Source organism: Saccopteryx leptura, chromosome 1 (assembly GCF_036850995.1).
Source record: "Saccopteryx leptura isolate mSacLep1 chromosome 1, mSacLep1_pri_phased_curated, whole genome shotgun sequence".
Taxonomy (NCBI): domain Eukaryota; kingdom Metazoa; phylum Chordata; class Mammalia; order Chiroptera; family Emballonuridae; genus Saccopteryx; species Saccopteryx leptura.
Window position 1 is genome coordinate 63,360,541 of NC_089503.1, and position 19,106 is coordinate 63,379,646.

The window sequence follows — 19,106 nt, forward strand, 5'->3', positions numbered from 1 at the left end:
CAATTTGTTGTTCCATTTATTGATGTACTTATGGATGGTTGATTCTTACATGTGCCCTGACTGGGGATCAAACCGCAATCTTGATGTATTGAGATGATGTTCTAGCCAACTGAGCTACATGGCCAGGGTCCACAGATAGTATTTTAAACCATTAATGTGCCTTACTATTTTGCTTTTTCTGTTATGGAAAAGGAAGGGAACAAATGGCATTATTGGGTATGCAAATTTAATTTCTGTACTACTAGTTTATACCTTTTGGGATAATTTTTTATTTATTTTTTTTACAGAGACAGAGAGTCAGAGTGAGGGATAGATAGGGACAGACAGACAGGAACGGAGAGATGAGAAGCATCAATCATTAGTTTTTCGTTGCGCATTGCGACACCTTAGTTGTTCATTGATTGCTTTCTCATATGTGCCTTGACCGCGGGCCTTCAGCAGACCGAATAACCCCTTGCTCGAGCCAGCGACCTTGGGTCCAAGCTGGCGAGCTTTTTGCTCAAGCCAGATGAGCCCGCCCTCAAACTGGCAACCTCGGGGTCTCGAACCTGGGTCTTCCGCATCCCAGTCTGACGCTCTATCCACTGCGCCACTGCCTGGTCAGGCTTGTGATAATTTTTTTATAGTCCTATAAACCCCACCACCTCAAATTCTTTCTGGAGCAAAGATTTAATTAAATTGTATTGCCTTTCTGTGGCGCAGCGACTAGAGCATCGATCTGGGATGCTGAGGACCCAGGTTTGAAACCCCAAGGTCGCTAGCTTGAGCACAGGCTCATAGACATGACCCCATGGTCGCTGGCTTGATCCCAAAGGCCACTAGCTTGAACCCCAGATCGCTGACTTGAGCAAGGGGTCACTGGCTCGGCTGGAGCCCACCTCCCCCGTCATTGCACATATGAGAAAGTAATCAATGAACAGCTAAAGTGCCACAATAAGTTGATGCTTCTCATCTGTCTCCCTTCCTGTCTGTCTGTCCCTATCCCTCACTAAAAAAAAAGGGGGTATTGTCTTTTTTTTTTAAGGTATTGTCTTTAATGAGCACTCCTCCCCAGTAATTTTAAGCTATCTATAATTTTTTATTGAATTTATTGGGGTAACATTGGTTAACAAAATTATATAGGTTTCAGGTGTACAATTTTTTTTTCTTTTACAGAGACAGAGTCAGAGAGAGGGATAGAGTGGGACAGACAGACAGGAACGGAGAGAGATGAGAAGCATCAATCATCAGTTTTTCATTGCAATACCTTAGTTGTTCATTGATTGCTTTCTCATATGCGCCTTGACCATGGGTCTTCAGCAGACTGAGTAACCCCTTGCTGGAGCCAGCGACCTTGGGTCCAAGCTGGTGAGCTTTTGCTCAAACCAAATGAGCCTGCGCTCAAGCTGGCAACCTCAGGGTCTCGAACCTGGGTCCTCTGCATCCTAGTCCGATGCTCTATCCACTGCGCCACTGCCTGGTCAGGCTTAGGTGTACAATTCTATAATAAATCTATATATTGTATTCTGTGTCACCCAAAGTCATCTCCTTCCGTCACCATTTATTTATCTGCTCTTTACCCTCTTCTACCTCCCCCATCCCCCTTGCCCTCTGGTAGTCACCATACTGTTGTCAGTGTCTGTGAGGTTTGTTTGTTTTTGTTTTGTTTTTCTTAATTCCTTTACCCAGCCCCCCAAAGTCCCTCCCCTCTGACAGTTGTGAGTCTGTTCTCTGTATCTATGAGTCTGTTTCTGTTTTGTTTGTTTTGTTCATTAGATTCCACATAAAAGTAAAATCATACATATTTATATTTTTATAAATATAACTTTAATTTCTTCATAATATGGCATTATACAGATGGAATGTAACTAACTTATTTCCAATTATAAGTTAAGTGGGGTAAAATAGTATGTTATCTTAATTGTATTATGGATTGGGAGCTGGAGGAGGATATTGGAATTGCCTTTGTTTAATAAAATAGTTTGGTAAATTGCTTAGGAAAAGAGTCAGATCCTAGCGGATGCAGGCTAAAGCCAAAGCAATAAAAAAAGGTAGCTAAACTGGAACATGGTCTTCTGTTGGTAAATAATAGGGCTGGTGGAAACTTGGCATGCCTTTAAAGCCTTTTCAGAACTGGCACTCTGTCATTTCCACTCGTACCCCATTGACCAGATTAAATCATCAGACCACGCAGTAAGTCAGCGGGGTGGGGAAAATTACTCCCACCTATTGAGAAGCATATCAAAAACAGGATGGGAAAAAAGAAAAGGAAATAAATAAATCTTAGTGGAAAGCCTCTAGTGATGTGGGTGACTAACACACTTTTAAGAATAGATATGTCCAATATTCAATTTGGATTTTTTTTTTTTCATTTGTGTTGTAAACTCTCTCCCCTTTATTTGTCTGTATTTTCCACAATCTGCTATGTGCACAAATAACTCCTAGGAGTGAATTTGTAAAAATGAAGAAAAGGATGTGTTAAATATGGGTGAGCATTGCGCAGAACAACAACAGGTTCAAGAAATCTTAAGTGATCCCTATGCTGAATGAATCCGGCAGGCTCAGAGAACCGGAGCGGACCATAAGAAGACAAGCTCTCTGGGAGTGTGCAAAGATCATGGGGAAGTCATTGACCTTCCCATAATTAACGAAATTGAGATTTTAAGAAATTCTGTCAGCCTTTTGGCTAAGATCAAGTGTAGAAATTCTGTTTACATCTTAAGAAGCAGAGGGGTCTCCTTAGAATCCAATCAGTCATAAGTACTGATCAAAGGGCATGAACTTTTTTTCAGGCTCTTGATAATGTTGAACTACTTCAGGATAAAAAGTTCAAACAGATACTCAGGATTTTTCCACTTTAAATTGTCAGCTATATTAAATACCAAAAAAGGAAAACATAAAACAAACTTTGAAAATAAGAAAAAATACAAGCAGATGCATTACTAAATTGTTACGCTTGTGGAAAATGACTTTGTTATGAGCAATTTTATGTTTAAATTTGAAACTCCCTGACTCAGTATCGATTTCTTAAACCTTGACAGTTAAATTTGCCCTTCAGTCATGGGGAACTTAGGATAGCTGAGTCACTCTTCTAGGCAGGGAAGGGGCCATCTATTCCAAACCTGAACTTGGAGAAGGATGAATGTTTAGATTTATAAGCAGAACCTGAAACAGTCTCTTATGCAAGTGTGATGTACACAGGAAGGGAAGTGCGGGAAGCAGGGTAGAATAGAGGAGAAACACTAAGCAAGAATGTAGTGGCAGGTGAAAATTGACTTCAGCCTGACCAGGTGAATGCATAGTGGATATAGCGTCAGTCTGGGATGCTGAGCACCGAGGTTTGAAACCCCAAGGTTGCCGGCTTGAGCGTGGGATAGACATGACTCTATGGTCACTGGCTTGAGTCTAAAGGTCACTGGCTTGAAACCCAAGGTCTCTGGCTTGAGCAAGGGGTCACTCATTCTTCTGAGCCCCCCCGGGGTCAAGGCACAGAGAGAAAGCAATCAATGAACAACTAAGGAGACTAAGGAACCGCAATGAAGAATTGATGCTTCTCATCTCTCTCCCTGTCTATCTGTTCCTCTGTCTGTCTCTGTGACAAAAAAAGAAAATTGACTTCAATATGATCCCACAAAGAGCTCCAAACGGGAACTGTAGTAGAGTTGGTCCCTCCCTGAGGTGAGAGGAGACACACAAACAAAAGGGCAATTCTTTTCTAGGTCAGATCTTAATTACAGCACATCAGAATCACCTGGAGGCCTTGTTAAAACAGATTGCTGGGCCAACACTCAATTTCTGCTTCAGTAGGTCTGAGGTGGGGAACAAGTATTTGTATTTCTAAGAAGTTCCCGGGTGTTGCTGATGCTGCTGGTCCAGAGACCACACTTTGAGAACCACTGTTCCAAAGACAGGATGGCTGGGAGGCTTTAGCAGCCAACACAGCATCTGGGAAAGACCTGAGGGGCATATACTATGGGTACTAACTTGGCATTTTCCTCACAAAGGCACACACCTGGGCCAGAGGATTGGCTGAGGCTGGGTGAACTGCATTTTTAGATCAGACTATCTCAATTCATAGTGTCCTATTATATTCCTGTTGACACCCTGCATCTCCAGCCAAAGCATTTTTGAAACAGTCAAACTCATCTAGCCTTGCCATTGGTCTTCAAGGGAAGCGTCTGGCAGGTACAGGAGGCTGTAACAAGGAAGCGGTTGCTAGTGGTCGGCAAACTCAGTCAACAGAGCCAAATATCAACAGTACAATGATTGAAATTTCTTTTGATAGCCAATTTTTTTAAAAAACTTAAACTATATAGGTAGGTACATTCCTTATCGAGGTAGTGCCTGCATGTGGTATTTTGTGGAAGAGCCACACTCAAGGGACTAAAGAGCCACGTGTGGCTCGCGAGCTGAGTTTGCAGACCCAAGTACAGAAGAGTCCACTGCAATGAGTGGAAAGCCCTTAAGGAAAGATAAATATTGGGGGGCAAGCTTTACAGACCGCCTTGGAAGTTTGATGTTTATTTTTGAAATTAAGGTATATTTTGAAGGCAACTTTTAATTTCATAAGCCTCACAGAGTCCACAACAAACAACCCCGGCCAGTGAGAATCACCACCAGTTGAACAGGAACGAATAGAAGTATTCGTAGGCCCCTGGTTTAGGCTGGAATATCTTCTTGGAGCAGTAGTCATAGGCTACCTGGTACCCTCGAGCTTCAATGTCCATCCTCACGGAGTCCAGGAGGTCCCTGATGACTGGGGCCGCCTTCCAAGGCCCAAATTTGACGACCAACCTCTTGTCCGCCTCCAGGACGCGCAGGGATTCCGCGCAGTTCGCGGCATCCTCTTCAGTGCGCACTACGCACACCAGCACGCTGGAGCAGCGCGCTGCCACGGCCTCTGCGCGCGCCAAGCGCACCATGAGCTCCAGGTTCTCGCTGTAACCTGGCACCCGCAGCAAGAACTGCTTCCGAGCCATCTGTTCACCAAAAATCTGCGGCATGTCCTCCAGGAGCTTGACTAAAGGCTTGATTTCGTAAAATTGAGCCTCACGGTACACCTCGGGGATGTGCTGTGTGGGCACCTGCCCGCTGCGCAGGTAGTCCAGGATGGGTCCGAAATAGGTGCCAGGGCGATCGATGAAGAAGCGGCCCTCCGCATCCGTGCAGGCCTTAGTTAGGCTGGAGAACATATCTGCCAGTTTTGAGCCCGGGAGTTTTCTCAGGGTGATCACGGTGGTGGTGTAGAACTGGCCTCCCACGTTCAGCTCCACGACAGGAGATATCTGGGGGCACAAGAGGCAGTGAGCCAATAGCGCCACCTCCAGGGAGCTCATGACTTATTTTCATCTAAAGAATAACCTCTATGAGAGAATTTAGGAAAGCCATGATTGGCTTCAGCTTTGAAAGGCCCATCTTAACTGAAGGGTGTTATATTTATGCTATGTAGCTCCAGAGAATGGGCAACTTAAGACAAAGATTTCAGTTTGATACAAGAATACCCACCTGACCAGGCGGTGGCGCAGTAGATAGAGCATCGGACTAGGATGCGAAGGACCCAGGTTCGAGACCCCAAGGTCGCGCTCCAGCTTGAGCGCGGACTCATCTGGTGTGAGCAAAAAGCTCACCAGCTTGGACCCAAGGTCGCTGGCTCGAGCAAGGGGTTACTCGGTCTGCTGAAGGCCCGCGGTCAAGGCACATATGAGAAAGCAATCAATGAACAACAAAGGTGTCGCAACGAAAAACTGATTGATGCTTCTCAACTCTCTCTGTTCCTGTCTGTCTATCCCTCTCTCTGACTCTCTGTTTCTGTTAAAAAAGCAAACAAACAACAAAAAAAAAACCCATTCAAGCATTTTAATTTTCTCATTTAGGTCAGAGCGTTAGTATAGCGGGCTGCTGTGGAAGCAAGTCCCAGCAGCAATACTTCCAAAGTCTGGCTTTTGGCAAGGTTTTTCCCCTTCCTGGGCCTCAGTGTCCTCATTTGTAAAATGGTGATATAGAGCTGTTGTGGAGTCAGGAGTTCCCAAGGTGGATGTTTAGGTCTAAGGTCTAAGGGAGCAGGGGAAGCAAACCATTTTCAACTTTTCAGAAAGGCTAAGAAACCATACATGTATTGATTCAGGAAGCATTTCTTTTCATTTATTTTTTCTTGTGAGAGAAACAGAGGGACAGACAGGGAGAGAGATGAGAAGCATCAATTCTTTGTTGCAGCACCTTAGTTCATTGATTGCTTTCTTATATGTGCCTTGACCCGAGGGCTACAGCAGAGTGAGTGACCCTTGCATAAGCCAGCAACCTTGGGCTCAAGCCAGTGCCCCCCCCCCCCCCCCCCCCCCCCCCCCCCCCCCGCTCAAGCTGATGAACCCATGCTCTTAAGTGATGATCTCGGGTTTGGAACCTGGGTCCTCTGCATCCCGGGTGGACACTGTATCCACTGGGCCACCTCCTGGACAGGCTCAGGAAGCATTTCTTGAGTACTTCAGTGTGTATACATCCTGTGCTGGGAGTTGGGTTTAAAAATTCTTATTTCATATGGATCAGATGTCCTGATTAGCAGTGACACAACTTTGATTAATAAATGGAATTTGTTTGATGGATATTTTTTCAAAATATGGGCCCATGGATATTAAATAACAGGAATAACCTGGGTGATGAAAAGGCCAATAACAACAGCTATAATGGGTGTACAACTGCTTCATAAACTGTAAGGTTGGTACAAGTATAAGTTAGGTTTAGCTGCTCAACAGAATTTTTAGAGGCCTCTTCTCTATGCAAGACCTTGGTCTGAGCCCTACAGATGTGAGTGAGACGCCACAGTGGGGCCTGGAGATGCTCACAGCCCAGTGCAGAAAGGGACGTAGAAACTGACAGGTTGCGTCTGGGGAATACTAAGTGCCGCCACACAGACCTAGCAAAAGTACCAGAATACCATATAGCAGTTATATGTGAGGTGAGATATCAGTTGTTATCCTTACAAACCAGCTTCTGGAATAACTTCCGTTATTTAAAACCCTCTCACTCATTCAATAAAATATGTATGTGCCTATTTTTTGCCCGCTTCCTGGGACACAGTGAGGAATAAGCAGAACACAATCCTTCTCCTCAGAGTGTAGTTACTGCAAAGTTGCAGGATTTTAACCCTTGAATGGCACTTTGCACACAGTCTCTAACTCAATTCTCACAGCTACCCTAGGAGGAATGTATTAAATCCTCATTTTACAGATAAAGAAACTAAGGCTTTAGGAGGTGAAGCAAGTTGCCTGAGATCAACTAGCTCTTAAGTGATGATATCAGCATTTGAACTCAGGTCTGATTTACCCTAAAGCTTGTGCTCTTAGTCATTGTATAAATTCGTTTTCAAATACCTCTACCTTTCTTTTCCTTAGTTACTCAGTCATTCTAAAAATGTAGAGAGGACCTATTCCATGTAAGCCTCCTCCTATGCAAATGAATCCATTATAGTCCCTGCCCTCAAGGAGCTCACAGGGGAGAGAAGAAAACAGGTGGCTTAGATGTGTAGGAGCAAAGAAAGAAGACTCAAAGGTAGGAGGGGTCGGCTTTCTGTGGGTGTGTGTTGGAGGTTGTCAGGAAAGGTTTCCTAGGGAATATGATGGCTGCTGCTGCAGGGAAGATCGGTGCAGTGTTGGAAGGCTGAATCACCCACCCGAGAACTCTAAACACAGGGCATGGCAGAGTCAGAGCTCAGGTATATCTTTCCATCTGATGTAGGTGTGACCTCGTTCTCAACTTGTCTGTGAACTTTATCTCTAAGATTAAAGTACTGAGATTAAGAGAGCCAAAAACGGCTAAACTGCTGGGGAAGAATTGAGTTGCCATGGCAACAGCTTCTACCAGGAGACAGTTCTGCTGGATGAAGGGGAGAAGGGATAAGAGAGAATGAATGCACTCTGACAGCAGCTAAGCAATACAGCCGTGAGAAAAATAAGCCCAGAACCCGAGACTCCCTCCTTCTCCCATCAATCTCAAGGTCCCTTGGCAAGGCTCTTTGATTAACCCTATGATCCCTCTGTAGTTAAATGCAAAGTTGCAGATTTTAACCCTTGAATGGATTGATGTGCTCTCATCACTCCTGCACCTGAAAGCTCACAGGTGCTCTTAATGTCCCCACATTTCAGGTAAGGAAAGCTCAGGAAGAAGGGTCACACAGCTAGGAAGTGATGAAGTTGGGACTGACCCATGTCAGTCTCACTCCCTACCTCCACCCCTCCCAGCATCCAGTCCCACTGCGCCAATAATTAGCTATGTGCCTGGGGCAGCTCGCTTCCTCCTCTGGGCCAGAGCTTAGTCATCTATGAAATGAGGAGGCAAAATGGATAAAGAGAACTCTGAGTCTTTCCAGCTCTAAAGTCTAAAGAATCCTCTCACTTCAAATGTCATTTCTGAAGTTCATTTCCAGATGGTTCACAAAATAGCTTCCTGCAACATCCTCAGCTCCATTTCTTTATCAAATAACACCATGGCCCTGTTCCCAACCTTCTTAATTCTGTCTCTTTTCTCCTTTAAACTCTCAGTCTCTTGGAAATCCCGACCTCTAACCTCATCCATAAGTACAGTGTGTGTTTCCAGCAGCTAAAGACTTCTTTTCCACCCTTCCTCCAGACCACCTACCCTTCCTCGTGGCAGCTCTTCCCCTCCTTTTCTACAGTCACCCTGCCGAAGCATTCCTGGGTGAGAAAGCCTGTACCAAGCCCATGTGCATGGGTTCAGGACAGTCTTTAGGAGCCCCTGCTGGATGCCAGGCCAATGCTGGCCATGAGGACACAGGGATGAATCAGGCCCTGCTCTCACCCAGTTGTAGTCGAAAGGGTCCCTACATATCTGCAACCTCCACCAAACATACATTTCCTTAGGTCACCCTCAGTGGAGTCAATAGAGGGATATCTCCATTCATTTGTACCCCAAGCCCATCAAGATCTCTCCCCAACCCACAACCTTGACCTTTTCCATTGTCTCCTGTCTGAGCCCAAAACTGAGACTGTAACCATCCATCCTGCTCCCAACAGCAACCACACCCACCCACCCACAATTCTAAATGATTAGTCAGTTCCATGGCACCCTGCCCCCGTCAAGTGCCCTCCCCCAAGCCAATCTCTACTCTGAAAGAGTAGTCTTTCTTTCTTTCTTTCTTTCTTTCTTTCTTTCTTTCTTTCTTTCTTTCTTTCTTTCTTTCTTTCTTTCTTTCTTTCTTTCTTTCTTTCTTTCTTTCTTCCTTTCCTTTCCTTTCCTTTCCTTTCCTTTCCCTTTCTTTCTTTCTTTCTTTCTTTCTTTCTTTCTTTCTTTCTTTCTTTCTTTCTTTCTTTCTTTCTTTCTTTCTTTCTTTCTTTCTTTCTGTATTTTTCCAAAGCTGGAAACGGGGAGAGACAGTCAGACAGACTCCCGCATGCGCCCGACCGGATCCACCCGGCACACCCACCAGGGGCGATGCTCTGCCCATCCGGGGCATCGCTCTGTTGTGACCAGAGCCACTCTAGCGCCTGGGGCAGAGGCCAAGGAGCCATCCCCAGCGCCCAGGCTATCTTTGCTCCAATGGAGCCTCGGCTGCGGGAGGGGAAGAGAGAGACAGAGAGGAAGGAGAGGGGGAAGGGTGGAGAAGCAGATGGGCGCTTCTCCTGTGTGCCCTGGCCGGGAATCAAACCCAGGACTTCTGCACGCCAGGCCGACGCTCTACCACTGAGCCAACCAGCCAGGGCTCACTCGCTCTTTCTTTCTTTCTCTCTCTCTCTCTCTCTCTCTTTCTTTCTTTCTTTCTTTTTTTTTGACAGAGACAGTGAGAGAGCCAGAGAGAGAGACAGACAGACAGGAAGGGAGAGAGATGAGAAGCATCAATTCTTCATTGCGGCTCCTTAGTTGTTCATTGATTGCTTTCTCTTATGTGCCTTGACCTGGGGTCTACAGCAGAGTGAGTGACCCCTTGCTCAAACCAGCAACCTTGGGCTTCAAGCCAATGACCTTAGGCTCAAGCCAGCGACCATGGGGTCATGTCTATGAGCCCACACTCAAGCCAGCAACCTCGAGGTTTCGAACCTGAGTCCTCTGTGTCCCAGTCTGACGCTCTATCCACTATGTTCCTGCCTAGTCAGGTGTAATTTTTCTTTCAAAAAAATTGTTTTCTAAGTGAGAGGAGGGGAGATAGTGAGACTCCCGCATGCATTCCGACTGGGATCCAACCAGCAACCCCTGTCATGGGCCAATGCTCAAATCAACTGAACTATTTTTAGCACCTGAGGCTGACACGTTGGGACCAACCAAGCTATCCTCAGCACCAGGGCCAACGCTGGAACCAGTCAAGCCACTGGCTACAGGAGGGGGAAAGGAAGAGAAGGGGGGGCGAGAGAAGCAGATGGCCGCTTCTCTTGTGTGCCCTGACTGAGAATCGAACCTAGGACATCCATATACCAGGACAACATGCTATCCACTGAGCCAACCAGCTAGGGCCACCAGAGTAGTTTTCTTAAGTGCAAGTCTGATCTCCTTCTGCATTAAACTCTTCAGTGACCCTACTTTCCCTTCCAAATAAATTCTAGACTCCTTAATAAGGTTTACTAGCCCCCTGCAAGACTGGCAATCAGCTACCAGAACTGTTTGCTGCCTCTCCCCACCAACCAGAGCAGGCTGGGCCCCCTTACCTCCAGGACTTCACTCAATGCCCACACTCCCTTTATTTAGCTCATTCATCCAAGTTAATTCCTCCAGAAATCTTTCAAGATGGATTGTCTCCTTGTGATACCCAAAGGTCCTCTACTTCCACAGTCTGATAATTAATTACCTATCTTGTAATTCCCTTTGTCATCTGTATTCACCATTAGATTGTGATGTTCCTAAGAGAAGACTATCTCTGATTCATCTTTATGACACCAGTACCTACTACAGGGCTCAGCTTACTGGGATGCTCAATAAATGTCTGTTGAATTGAGTGGAGCTTACCTGCAGCAATGATTTACAGGAGCACCTGGTTTTCTGACGAAAGCCAGTTGTGCCCTACCTGGCATCATGCATCATGCTGGCTCTCTCCCTTGCTCTATAATTCATTCAGACATTTATTTAGCACCTAGGGAGGGAGCCCTGCCACTAAGCAGGTGACTTTGTCAATAGCCAACAACAGTGACGTTAACATCACCCTATGGGAAACAGCCAGTCTCCCCACTCCTGGATCTGCTTTCTCTTCCCACAAGTCTTCAGGGCGGCACCCAGCCCAGGACAGATTAGAATGGTATGCTCCTAGAGTGCATTGGGCCTTTCCTGATCCTCCCCCAAACCCTGAGAGTGAGTGGGCTGCGGACTCAGGACCCAGCCAGAGGGTGGGGAAAGGCTGGAGGAGGTGGGAGTCTGGGGGATGAGGGAATGGTACGCTGGCAGCCTTTGGTTGGCTCTGTTTCTCCCACCCGCAGGAGGGATGGGAGCAGGATAGAGGGAGAGACCGCAAGAGCAGTGAACTAGGACCAAGCAGGGGGCAGAGGGAGGACACACCCAGAGTAGCTAAAACAAAAACAAAAGAAAAAGGAGACAAACCAAGGCAGCCAAGCAGGAAAGGAGGTAAAGAGGAGAGGGTGGACTGAGTCAGAATAGGAACAGAGACCGTTGCACCGAAGGAGAGAGAAAAGTGGTTGGAACAGCCGGGAGAAAGAGCGCCCAGCCAGAGGTGGAGAGGGCGCATCAGAAGCAGGGGGAACTCAGACCACCGGGGGTAGGGACGGGCGAGGAACCCGAGAGGATTGAAAGAAGGGAGAGGCAGCGGGACAGGTGAGGAAAAGGACATGGCACCCGCCCGCCTGGGGCTGCGCACTCACGATTGGCGGGCCCGCGGGGGATGCGGCTCGGCCCAGCGGCTGAGAGCGGCCGGTGGTCAGGCTCATCACCCTGGCCTTGCAAGCAGCTGGCACTGCGCAGCCCGATCGCGGCTCCTGCAACCCGCCCAATCTTCCACGTGCCAGGTACTTGTAGCTGGCGGAAGTGCACCTGCTCCTCGCCCTGGGGTGAGGGAAGCTGTACCCAGGGTGTGGTTAGAACCCCAGATTGGCCTGGATTGGGCCTGGCTTCCCGTGAGACCCTAAGCTAGTCACTGCCGGGTCTCTCACCAGAGTGTTCCTGGACAGCCAAATAGGAGAGGCAGAGGGTACTGACATTGAAAGTAGGAGACTACTCACTACAGTCCTGGGGGAGTCAAGGACAATCAACACCCATTTCACAGATGAGAAAAGCAAGGTTTCAGGAGATAGGGGGGCCAGTGTGGACTATTTATCCATCTCAGATAAACTGCTAAAAGTGCAAAATAGGACCTGGGAAGAAAAGAGTTAAGATACATGTTAAGTGGGTTATTTTACTGGTTTAAACTATAAAAATTACTCAAGAAAATCTCAATTAAAATTGGAGTCCCTACTGCCTGTAGGGGGAGCTCTCAGGCTTTACTACTCATGATCAATGACTTCACAAACAGGGAGAAAGGAATATCTTGCATCTCCAACATGAAGATGTTTTCTATTTTATTACCCCAGTAAGAGGAAGGAAGGTTTGCTCCTCGCCGGGCAATAGCTAAGCCAACGAGACTCCGGCACAGCTTAGCCAATGAAAAAGTACTACATTTTGAATTCTCAGTTTCGTCCAATGGACTCTTTGTAACAGCCGCTTCTGAATACCCCCTTTCTTCTATTAAAGAAGGGTCCTCTCTGCTTTCCCAGTTTGTCTGTGGAATTTTGCATGTCCCAAATTGCAATTCTTTGCTGTTCTCTAATAAACACATTTCCCCCCTGGTGAACTGACTTTTATTTTTTTAAATATAATTTAAATTTTTTAAATTTATTTGAGAGAGAGAGAGAGAGAGAGAGAGAGAGAGAAAGGGAGGAGAGTGAGGAGAGTGAGAAACATAAACTCGTAGCTGCTTCACTTTAGTTGTTCATTGATTGCTCCTTATATGTGCCTGGACTGGCAGACTCAAACCAGCAACTTTGGGCTTCAAGCCAGCGACCTTTCTGCTCAAGCCAACGACTTTGGAATCATGTCAATGGTCCTGTATTCAAGCTGATGAGCCCACACTCAAGCTAGCAACCTCAGGTTTCAAACCTGGGACCACAGCATTCTGGGTGGATGCTCTATCCATTGTACCACCAATACCACCATGGTCAGGTCTAAATATTTTATTGTATTGTATTTTATTTGTGACAAAAACAGAGAAAGACAGAGAGAGGGACAGATAGAGACAGACAGGAAGGGAGAGAGATGATAAGCATCAATTCTTCGTGCAGCACCTTAGTTGTTCATTGACTGCCTTCTCATATGTGCCTTGACCCGGGGCTACAGCAGACCGAGTGACCCCTTGCTCAAGCCAGCAACTTCGAGGTTTCAAACCTGGGTTCTCTGAGTCCCACTCTGAAGCTCTATCCACTGTGCCACCACCTGGTCAGGTTGTTTTATTTTTTTATGTTGACAAAACATAAATGTAAAGAAGGTCAAGGCACATATAAGACTCAACTAATGAATGCATGAATAAATGCAACAACAAACTGATGTTTCTATGTCTTTCTCTGTATCTTCCTTTCTCTCTCCTCCTCTCTCTAATAATAATAATGATGATGATGATGATGATTAAAATCTGAGAACCTGTCACAGCTAAGAGTGGCCTAAGGGGACATAATAACTAAGTGTATATTTAATGTGGTATTCTGAAACAGATAATAGACATTAGGTAAGAACTAAGAAACTATGAATAAGCTGTTGGTTTTTGTTAATAATAATGTATCAATATTGGTTCATGAATTATAACAAATATACCATAGTAATGTGATATTTTAAGAATAGGGACAACTGAACATAGGGTATAGGAACTCTCTGTACTGTCTTCTTAATTTCTCTGAAAATCTACAACTGTTCTTTAAAAATAGTTTTGGTTTTCTTTCTAATTTTATTTCTTGATTTTTAGATGGGGCGGGTGGGGGGAGAAATGGGAAGCATCAACTTGTAGTAGTTGCTTCCCATATGTGCCTTGTCCCAGCAAGTCCAGGGTTTTGAACTGGCAACCTCAGCATTTCAGGTTGATGCCTTACCCACTGCAGTACCACAGGTCAGGCCAAAAATAGTTTAAAATTTTTGATTCAATAAGAATACAACCTCTAAGGAAAATACTATGGAATTTCCTCAAAAAAGTAAAAATAGAACTATCATGTGATCCAACAAGTCTACTTGGTATATACTATATGGGCATATATCCAAAAGAATTGAAAGCAGGATCTCAAAGACATATCTGCACACCGCTTTTCATAGCAGCATTATTCAGCATTATTCACAGCAACCAAGAGATGGAAGCAACCCAAATAGCCATTAGTGGATGAACGGGTAAACAAAATGTGGTCTATACGTACAATGGAGTGTTATTCAGCCTTAAAAAGGAAGGGAATCCTGTCACATGCTCTAGCATGGATGAAACTTGAGGACATTACGTTAAGCCAATAACAATACGACAAACACGTATGATTCCACTTATATGAGTTATCTAAAGTTATCAAATTAATAGAAACAGAAAATGGAGTGCTGATTACTAGGGGCTGGAGGACGGGGAGAAAGGAGAATTTTTCAGTGGGTATAGAGTTTCAGTTTTGCAAGATAAAAAAATTCTGGAGATCTGTTTCACAACAATGTGAATATATTTAACACTACTGAGCTGTACATTTAAGAATGGTGTACATATAGCACTGAATTTACAACTTATATTCAGTGCTAAATGTTTATTAAATTTCTTTAAATTTTTTAAAATTGATTTGAGAGAGAGGAAAACATTGATTTTGTTGTTCCACTTATTTATGTATTCATTGGTTGAATTTTGTATGTGCCCTGACCGGGGATTGAACCCTCAACCTTGGTCTATGGAGATGATGCCCTAACCAACTAAGTAAACTTCCTGGTCAGGGCAATCTTATGTGTTTTTTTGCCACAATATAAAAAGAAAAAAAAGGATAACTTTTGGTCATAAACTAATGAGTTAATGTTGCAGAAACTTGGGAAAATATAACACTAATAACCAATTGGTATCTGCTGAAATAAAGACAAAGTTTTGGAGTGAGATAACTTGGAACTTTGGACCTGCCATCTATCAGCTGTGCAACCACCTCTAATTTTCCCTTCCTAAGTCTAAATTGCCTCTTTTGTAAAATACATACAAGTACTTACTTTGCTGAGTTGTGGTGAGAATTATATTAAGTAAACTAATCTATCATGTTTCCCTAACTTCACTGAGTCTAAGACTGCGTACTTGTTAGACAACATTCTGGAGCCCCATCTCCAGAGTACTGAAACCAAGGAAGGGCTTTGGAACCTGTATGTTTAACAAGCATCTTATCATTTTGGAAATACTAGAATGATGCATTTACTAGTCTCTCCTAGAATGGGGCTCAGTAAATGTCAGTGCCCATTCCCCCAGACTCCATGGCACCACCCATCCAACCATGAACACCTTTCCATTTCCTTCTTCTCCCTCCTCCCCATGTAGGTTGTCACTTCATGTATTCAACCAAGAATTACTGATACTGACCTTGGCTAGGAGTTAGGGGCTAGCCATGCCTGAGACATGACTCTGTCCTAAAGATATAAACACAAAGAACTTTAATGAAAGAGTAAATGAGCATATGAAAATATGCTAGGCCTCTGTTTCCAATGATATGGAAGGTTAGATATTCTAAAAGCCTCTTTTTACAAAGCATCTAAAAAAATTGAATATGTGTATATCTCTATGTCTGAGCTGGCAAAGAAGTCAGGGAAATGCCCTGAGGTGGTCTGAGATAATTGAGCACGGACTCCATGGGCTTCCCTGAGGTTATGTCCAATCCTGAGTTACCTAGAACTTTTATTTTAAGGGCAGAAAAAGTAGGTGACAAACTCTAGGTCACTCACAGGATAGGATGTCAGATCAGAGACTATACCATGGTAAATTATTTTAAAATATGCCACTCAAAGGTAAATGCTGTGGACACTTAGCTGTTTTATTCCATGGTTCTGGATGGAGAAAAATGTTCCCTGAAAATGTTTGGCTATAGGCTAGAGCTCAAATAGATCTGGGGCCAAAAATTCACTTTTCTCACGGCCAAAGCCAGCAGCAACAATCAGAAATTTATTTATTTATTTATTTATTTTTGACGTCCCTGGGTGGGCACAACAATCAGAAATTTAATTTAAAATAGACCTGGGGCCTGACCAGGCGGTGGCGCAGTAGATAGTGTGTTGAACTGGGATGCAGAGGACCCAGGTTTGAGACCCTGAGGTCGAGGTAGCCAGCTTGAGCGTGAGCTCATCTGGCTTGAGCAAAAAGTTCACCAGCTGGGACCCAAGGTTGCTGGCTCCAGCAAGGGGTTGCACGGTCTGCTGAAGGCCCACTGTCAAGGCACATATGAGAAAGCAATCAATGAACAACTAAGGGTGTCGCAACGAAAAACTAATGATTGATGCTTCTCGTCTCTCTCCATTCCTGTCTGTCTGTCCCTCTCTCTGACTTTCTGTCCCTGTAAAAAAAAATAAAAATAAAAAATAAAATAAAATAAAATGGACCTGGGTTGGTGCCTTCAGATTCTTGACAAAGAAAATAAAAATCCTTCCTGGAGGAAAGCACAGTCAGACCAAGCCTCAGAAACTCTACACAGATAGAGTCCAACAAATGCAAGTTCACAATCTAAAGTCACAAACCACCAATGGAAACAAGGTACCATGAACAAGAGTCAACAGATCCAAAACCACCTCAGATAGTAAGATTACTAGATATAGAATATGTGTTTCATGTGCTTAAATAAATATGAGAGTGTATTTCAAATATGAGTGAGCAGCAAAATACAATCAGAATTGACTGGGCAGATTTGAAAGAAGCCAAATAGAACTTCTAGAAATGAAAAATAAAATAACTAGCCTGACCTGTGGTGGCGCAGTGGATAGAGTGTCGACCTGGAATGCTGAGGTCGCCGGTTCAAAACCCTGGGCTTGCCCGGTCAAGGCACATACGGGAGTTGATGCTTCCTGCTCCTCCCCCCCTTCTCTCTCTCATTCTCTCTCCTCTCTAAAGTGAATAAATAAAAAAAAGAAAAATAAAAAATTAAAAAAAAAGAAAAATAAAATAACTGAAATGAAAAGTTACGAGAACTCAGTAGGGGTTGAGGACATGCAATCAAAGGAGCAAAGTGGTACTATTTTTTCATTGTTTTGGCAAATATTGCTTATAATAATAATATATGAGAGGTGGGAAGGCTGCAGGAAAACAGTTCCTCAAACTTAGCTGAGTGGAATGTGAACTGCTTTGATTTTTTTTTTAAGTAATATGGCAGTTTTTACTAAGATGAAACTTTAGGCCCTGGCCAGTGGCTCAGCGGATAGAGCGTGGGCCCAGTGTATGGACATCCCAGGTTCAATTCCCAATCAGGGCACACAGGAGAGTGACCATCTGCTTTTCCCCCTTTCTCTCCCCCTTCTTTCCCTCTTTCCCTTCTGCAGCCAGGGCCTCAGTTGGTTTGAGCTTGGCCCAAAGTGCAGAGGATAGCTTGGTTGGTCTGAACACGTCAGTCTCAGGAGCTAAAACTCCCTTGGTACTCAAACATTGGCTCTGGATGGGATTGCCAGGTGGATCCCAGTTAGGGCGCATGCAGGAGTCTGCCTCACTATCTCCCTTTCTTTCACCTAAAAAACAAAACAAAACAAAACAAAAAACTTTAAAAAACAATGGACATTATTTGACCCAATATTCTTACTTTTGAGAATCTATCTAATAGAAATAAAAGCACTACTATGAAAGGATAGATGACCAAATATAATTGTCATTGTTTTGTTTGTGGTGGCAAAAATTAGAAACATAGAGGTATAGACGAATAAACCATGATTTGTTCATGCCTTGGACTGCTATGCAACTATTTAAAAGAATGAAGTGTGGCCTGACCTCTGGTGGCGCAGTGGATAAAGCGTCGACCTGGAAATGCTGAAGTTGCTGGTTCGAAACCCTGGGCTTGCCTGGTCAAGGCACATATGGGAGTTGATGCTTCCAGCTCCTCCCCACCTTCTCTCTCTCTGTCTCTCTCTCCTCTCTCTCTCCCTCTCTGTCTCTCTCTCTCCCTTTCTCTCTCCTCTCTAAAATGAATAAATAAAATTTAAAAAATAATAATAATAATAAAAATAAATAAATAAATAATAATAAAAATAAAAATTTAAAAGAATGAAGTGGATTCTACATCTATTCATTCATTCATGATTTACTAAGCAATAAAAACAAATGTCGCCTGACCATGCGGTGGCGCAGTGAATAGAGCGTCGGACTGGGATGCTAGAGGACCCAGGTTCGAGACCCCGAGGTCACCAGCTTGAGCGCAGTCTCATCTGGTTTGAGCAAAAAGCTCACCAACTTGGCCCCAAGGTCACTGGCTTGAGCAAGGGGTTACTCGGTCTGCTGAAGGCCCACGGTCAAGGCACATATGAGAAAGCAGTCAATGAACAACTAAGATGTTGCAAGGAAAAACTGATGATTGATGCTTCTCATCTCTCTCTGTTCCTATCTGTCTGTCCATATCTATCCCTCTCTCTGACTCTCTCTGTCTCTGTAAAAAAAAAGAAAAGAAAAAACAAAACAAAAAAAACAAATGTCAGCGCTCTCTGGGTTCTGACCTAGTTGGCGGGGATATGGCTAAACGCACCAAGGTTGGAATCGTTTGAAATACAGGAGTTATGGTGCCTCCCTCAGGAAAATGGGGAAGAGAATTGAAATCAGCCAGCACATCAAGCACATTTGCTCCTTCTCTGGAAAAACTAAGATGAAGAGATGAGCTGTGCGGATCTGGCACTGTGGTTCCTGCAGGAAAACAGTCGTTGGTGGTGCCTGGACCCATCACACCACTTCTGCCCTCACAGTAAAGTCCACCATCAGAAGACTGAAGGAATTCAAAGACCAGTAGAAGCTCCAGGATTTGAAATATTGCTAGCCTATCATAAGTACATTAATTTATGTAAAAATAAGTGAATAAATAAATAGATATCACGGCAGTGTACACAGTAGGAATCCATTTGTGTCAAAACACAAACAAAACAAACCTCTTCTATAAATTCATATCTATTTTTGTGAGCAAATAATCAGAAAGGTGTAGAATGATACACTG

The 19,106-nt window shown here is 44.3% G+C and overlaps 1 protein-coding gene and 1 pseudogene across 1 annotated transcript; one reads left to right on the forward strand and one right to left on the reverse strand.

Moving 5' to 3' along the window:
• Positions 1–4,278: 4,278 nt before the first annotated feature.
• Positions 4,279–11,959, reverse strand: KCTD14 (potassium channel tetramerization domain containing 14). The gene is made up of 2 exons (XM_066369384.1): positions 11,790–11,959; positions 4,279–5,264 (listed from the first exon to the last, which is right to left on the reverse strand). The coding sequence occupies exons 1-2, from the start codon at positions 11,853–11,855 to the stop codon at positions 4,590–4,592; spliced, it is 741 nt and encodes a 246-aa protein (XP_066225481.1). The 5' UTR covers positions 11,856–11,959; the 3' UTR covers positions 4,279–4,589.
• A 6,674-nt stretch (positions 11,960–18,633) lies between these two features.
• Positions 18,634–18,905, forward strand: LOC136388894 (large ribosomal subunit protein eL43-like; annotated as a pseudogene).
• Positions 18,906–19,106: the final 201 nt, after the last annotated feature.

Bases quoted from the DNA above. Each gene is read 5' to 3' on its own strand.
- KCTD14 (XM_066369384.1), bottom strand. From the start codon at position 11,855: ATGAGCCTGACCACCGGCCGCTCTCAGCCGCTGGGCCGAGCCGCATCC. The intron at 5,265-11,789 runs GTGAGTGCGCAG...TTGTGCCCCCAG, and splicing joins CCCCCGCGGGCCCGCCAATC to ATATCTCCTGTCGTGGAGCT.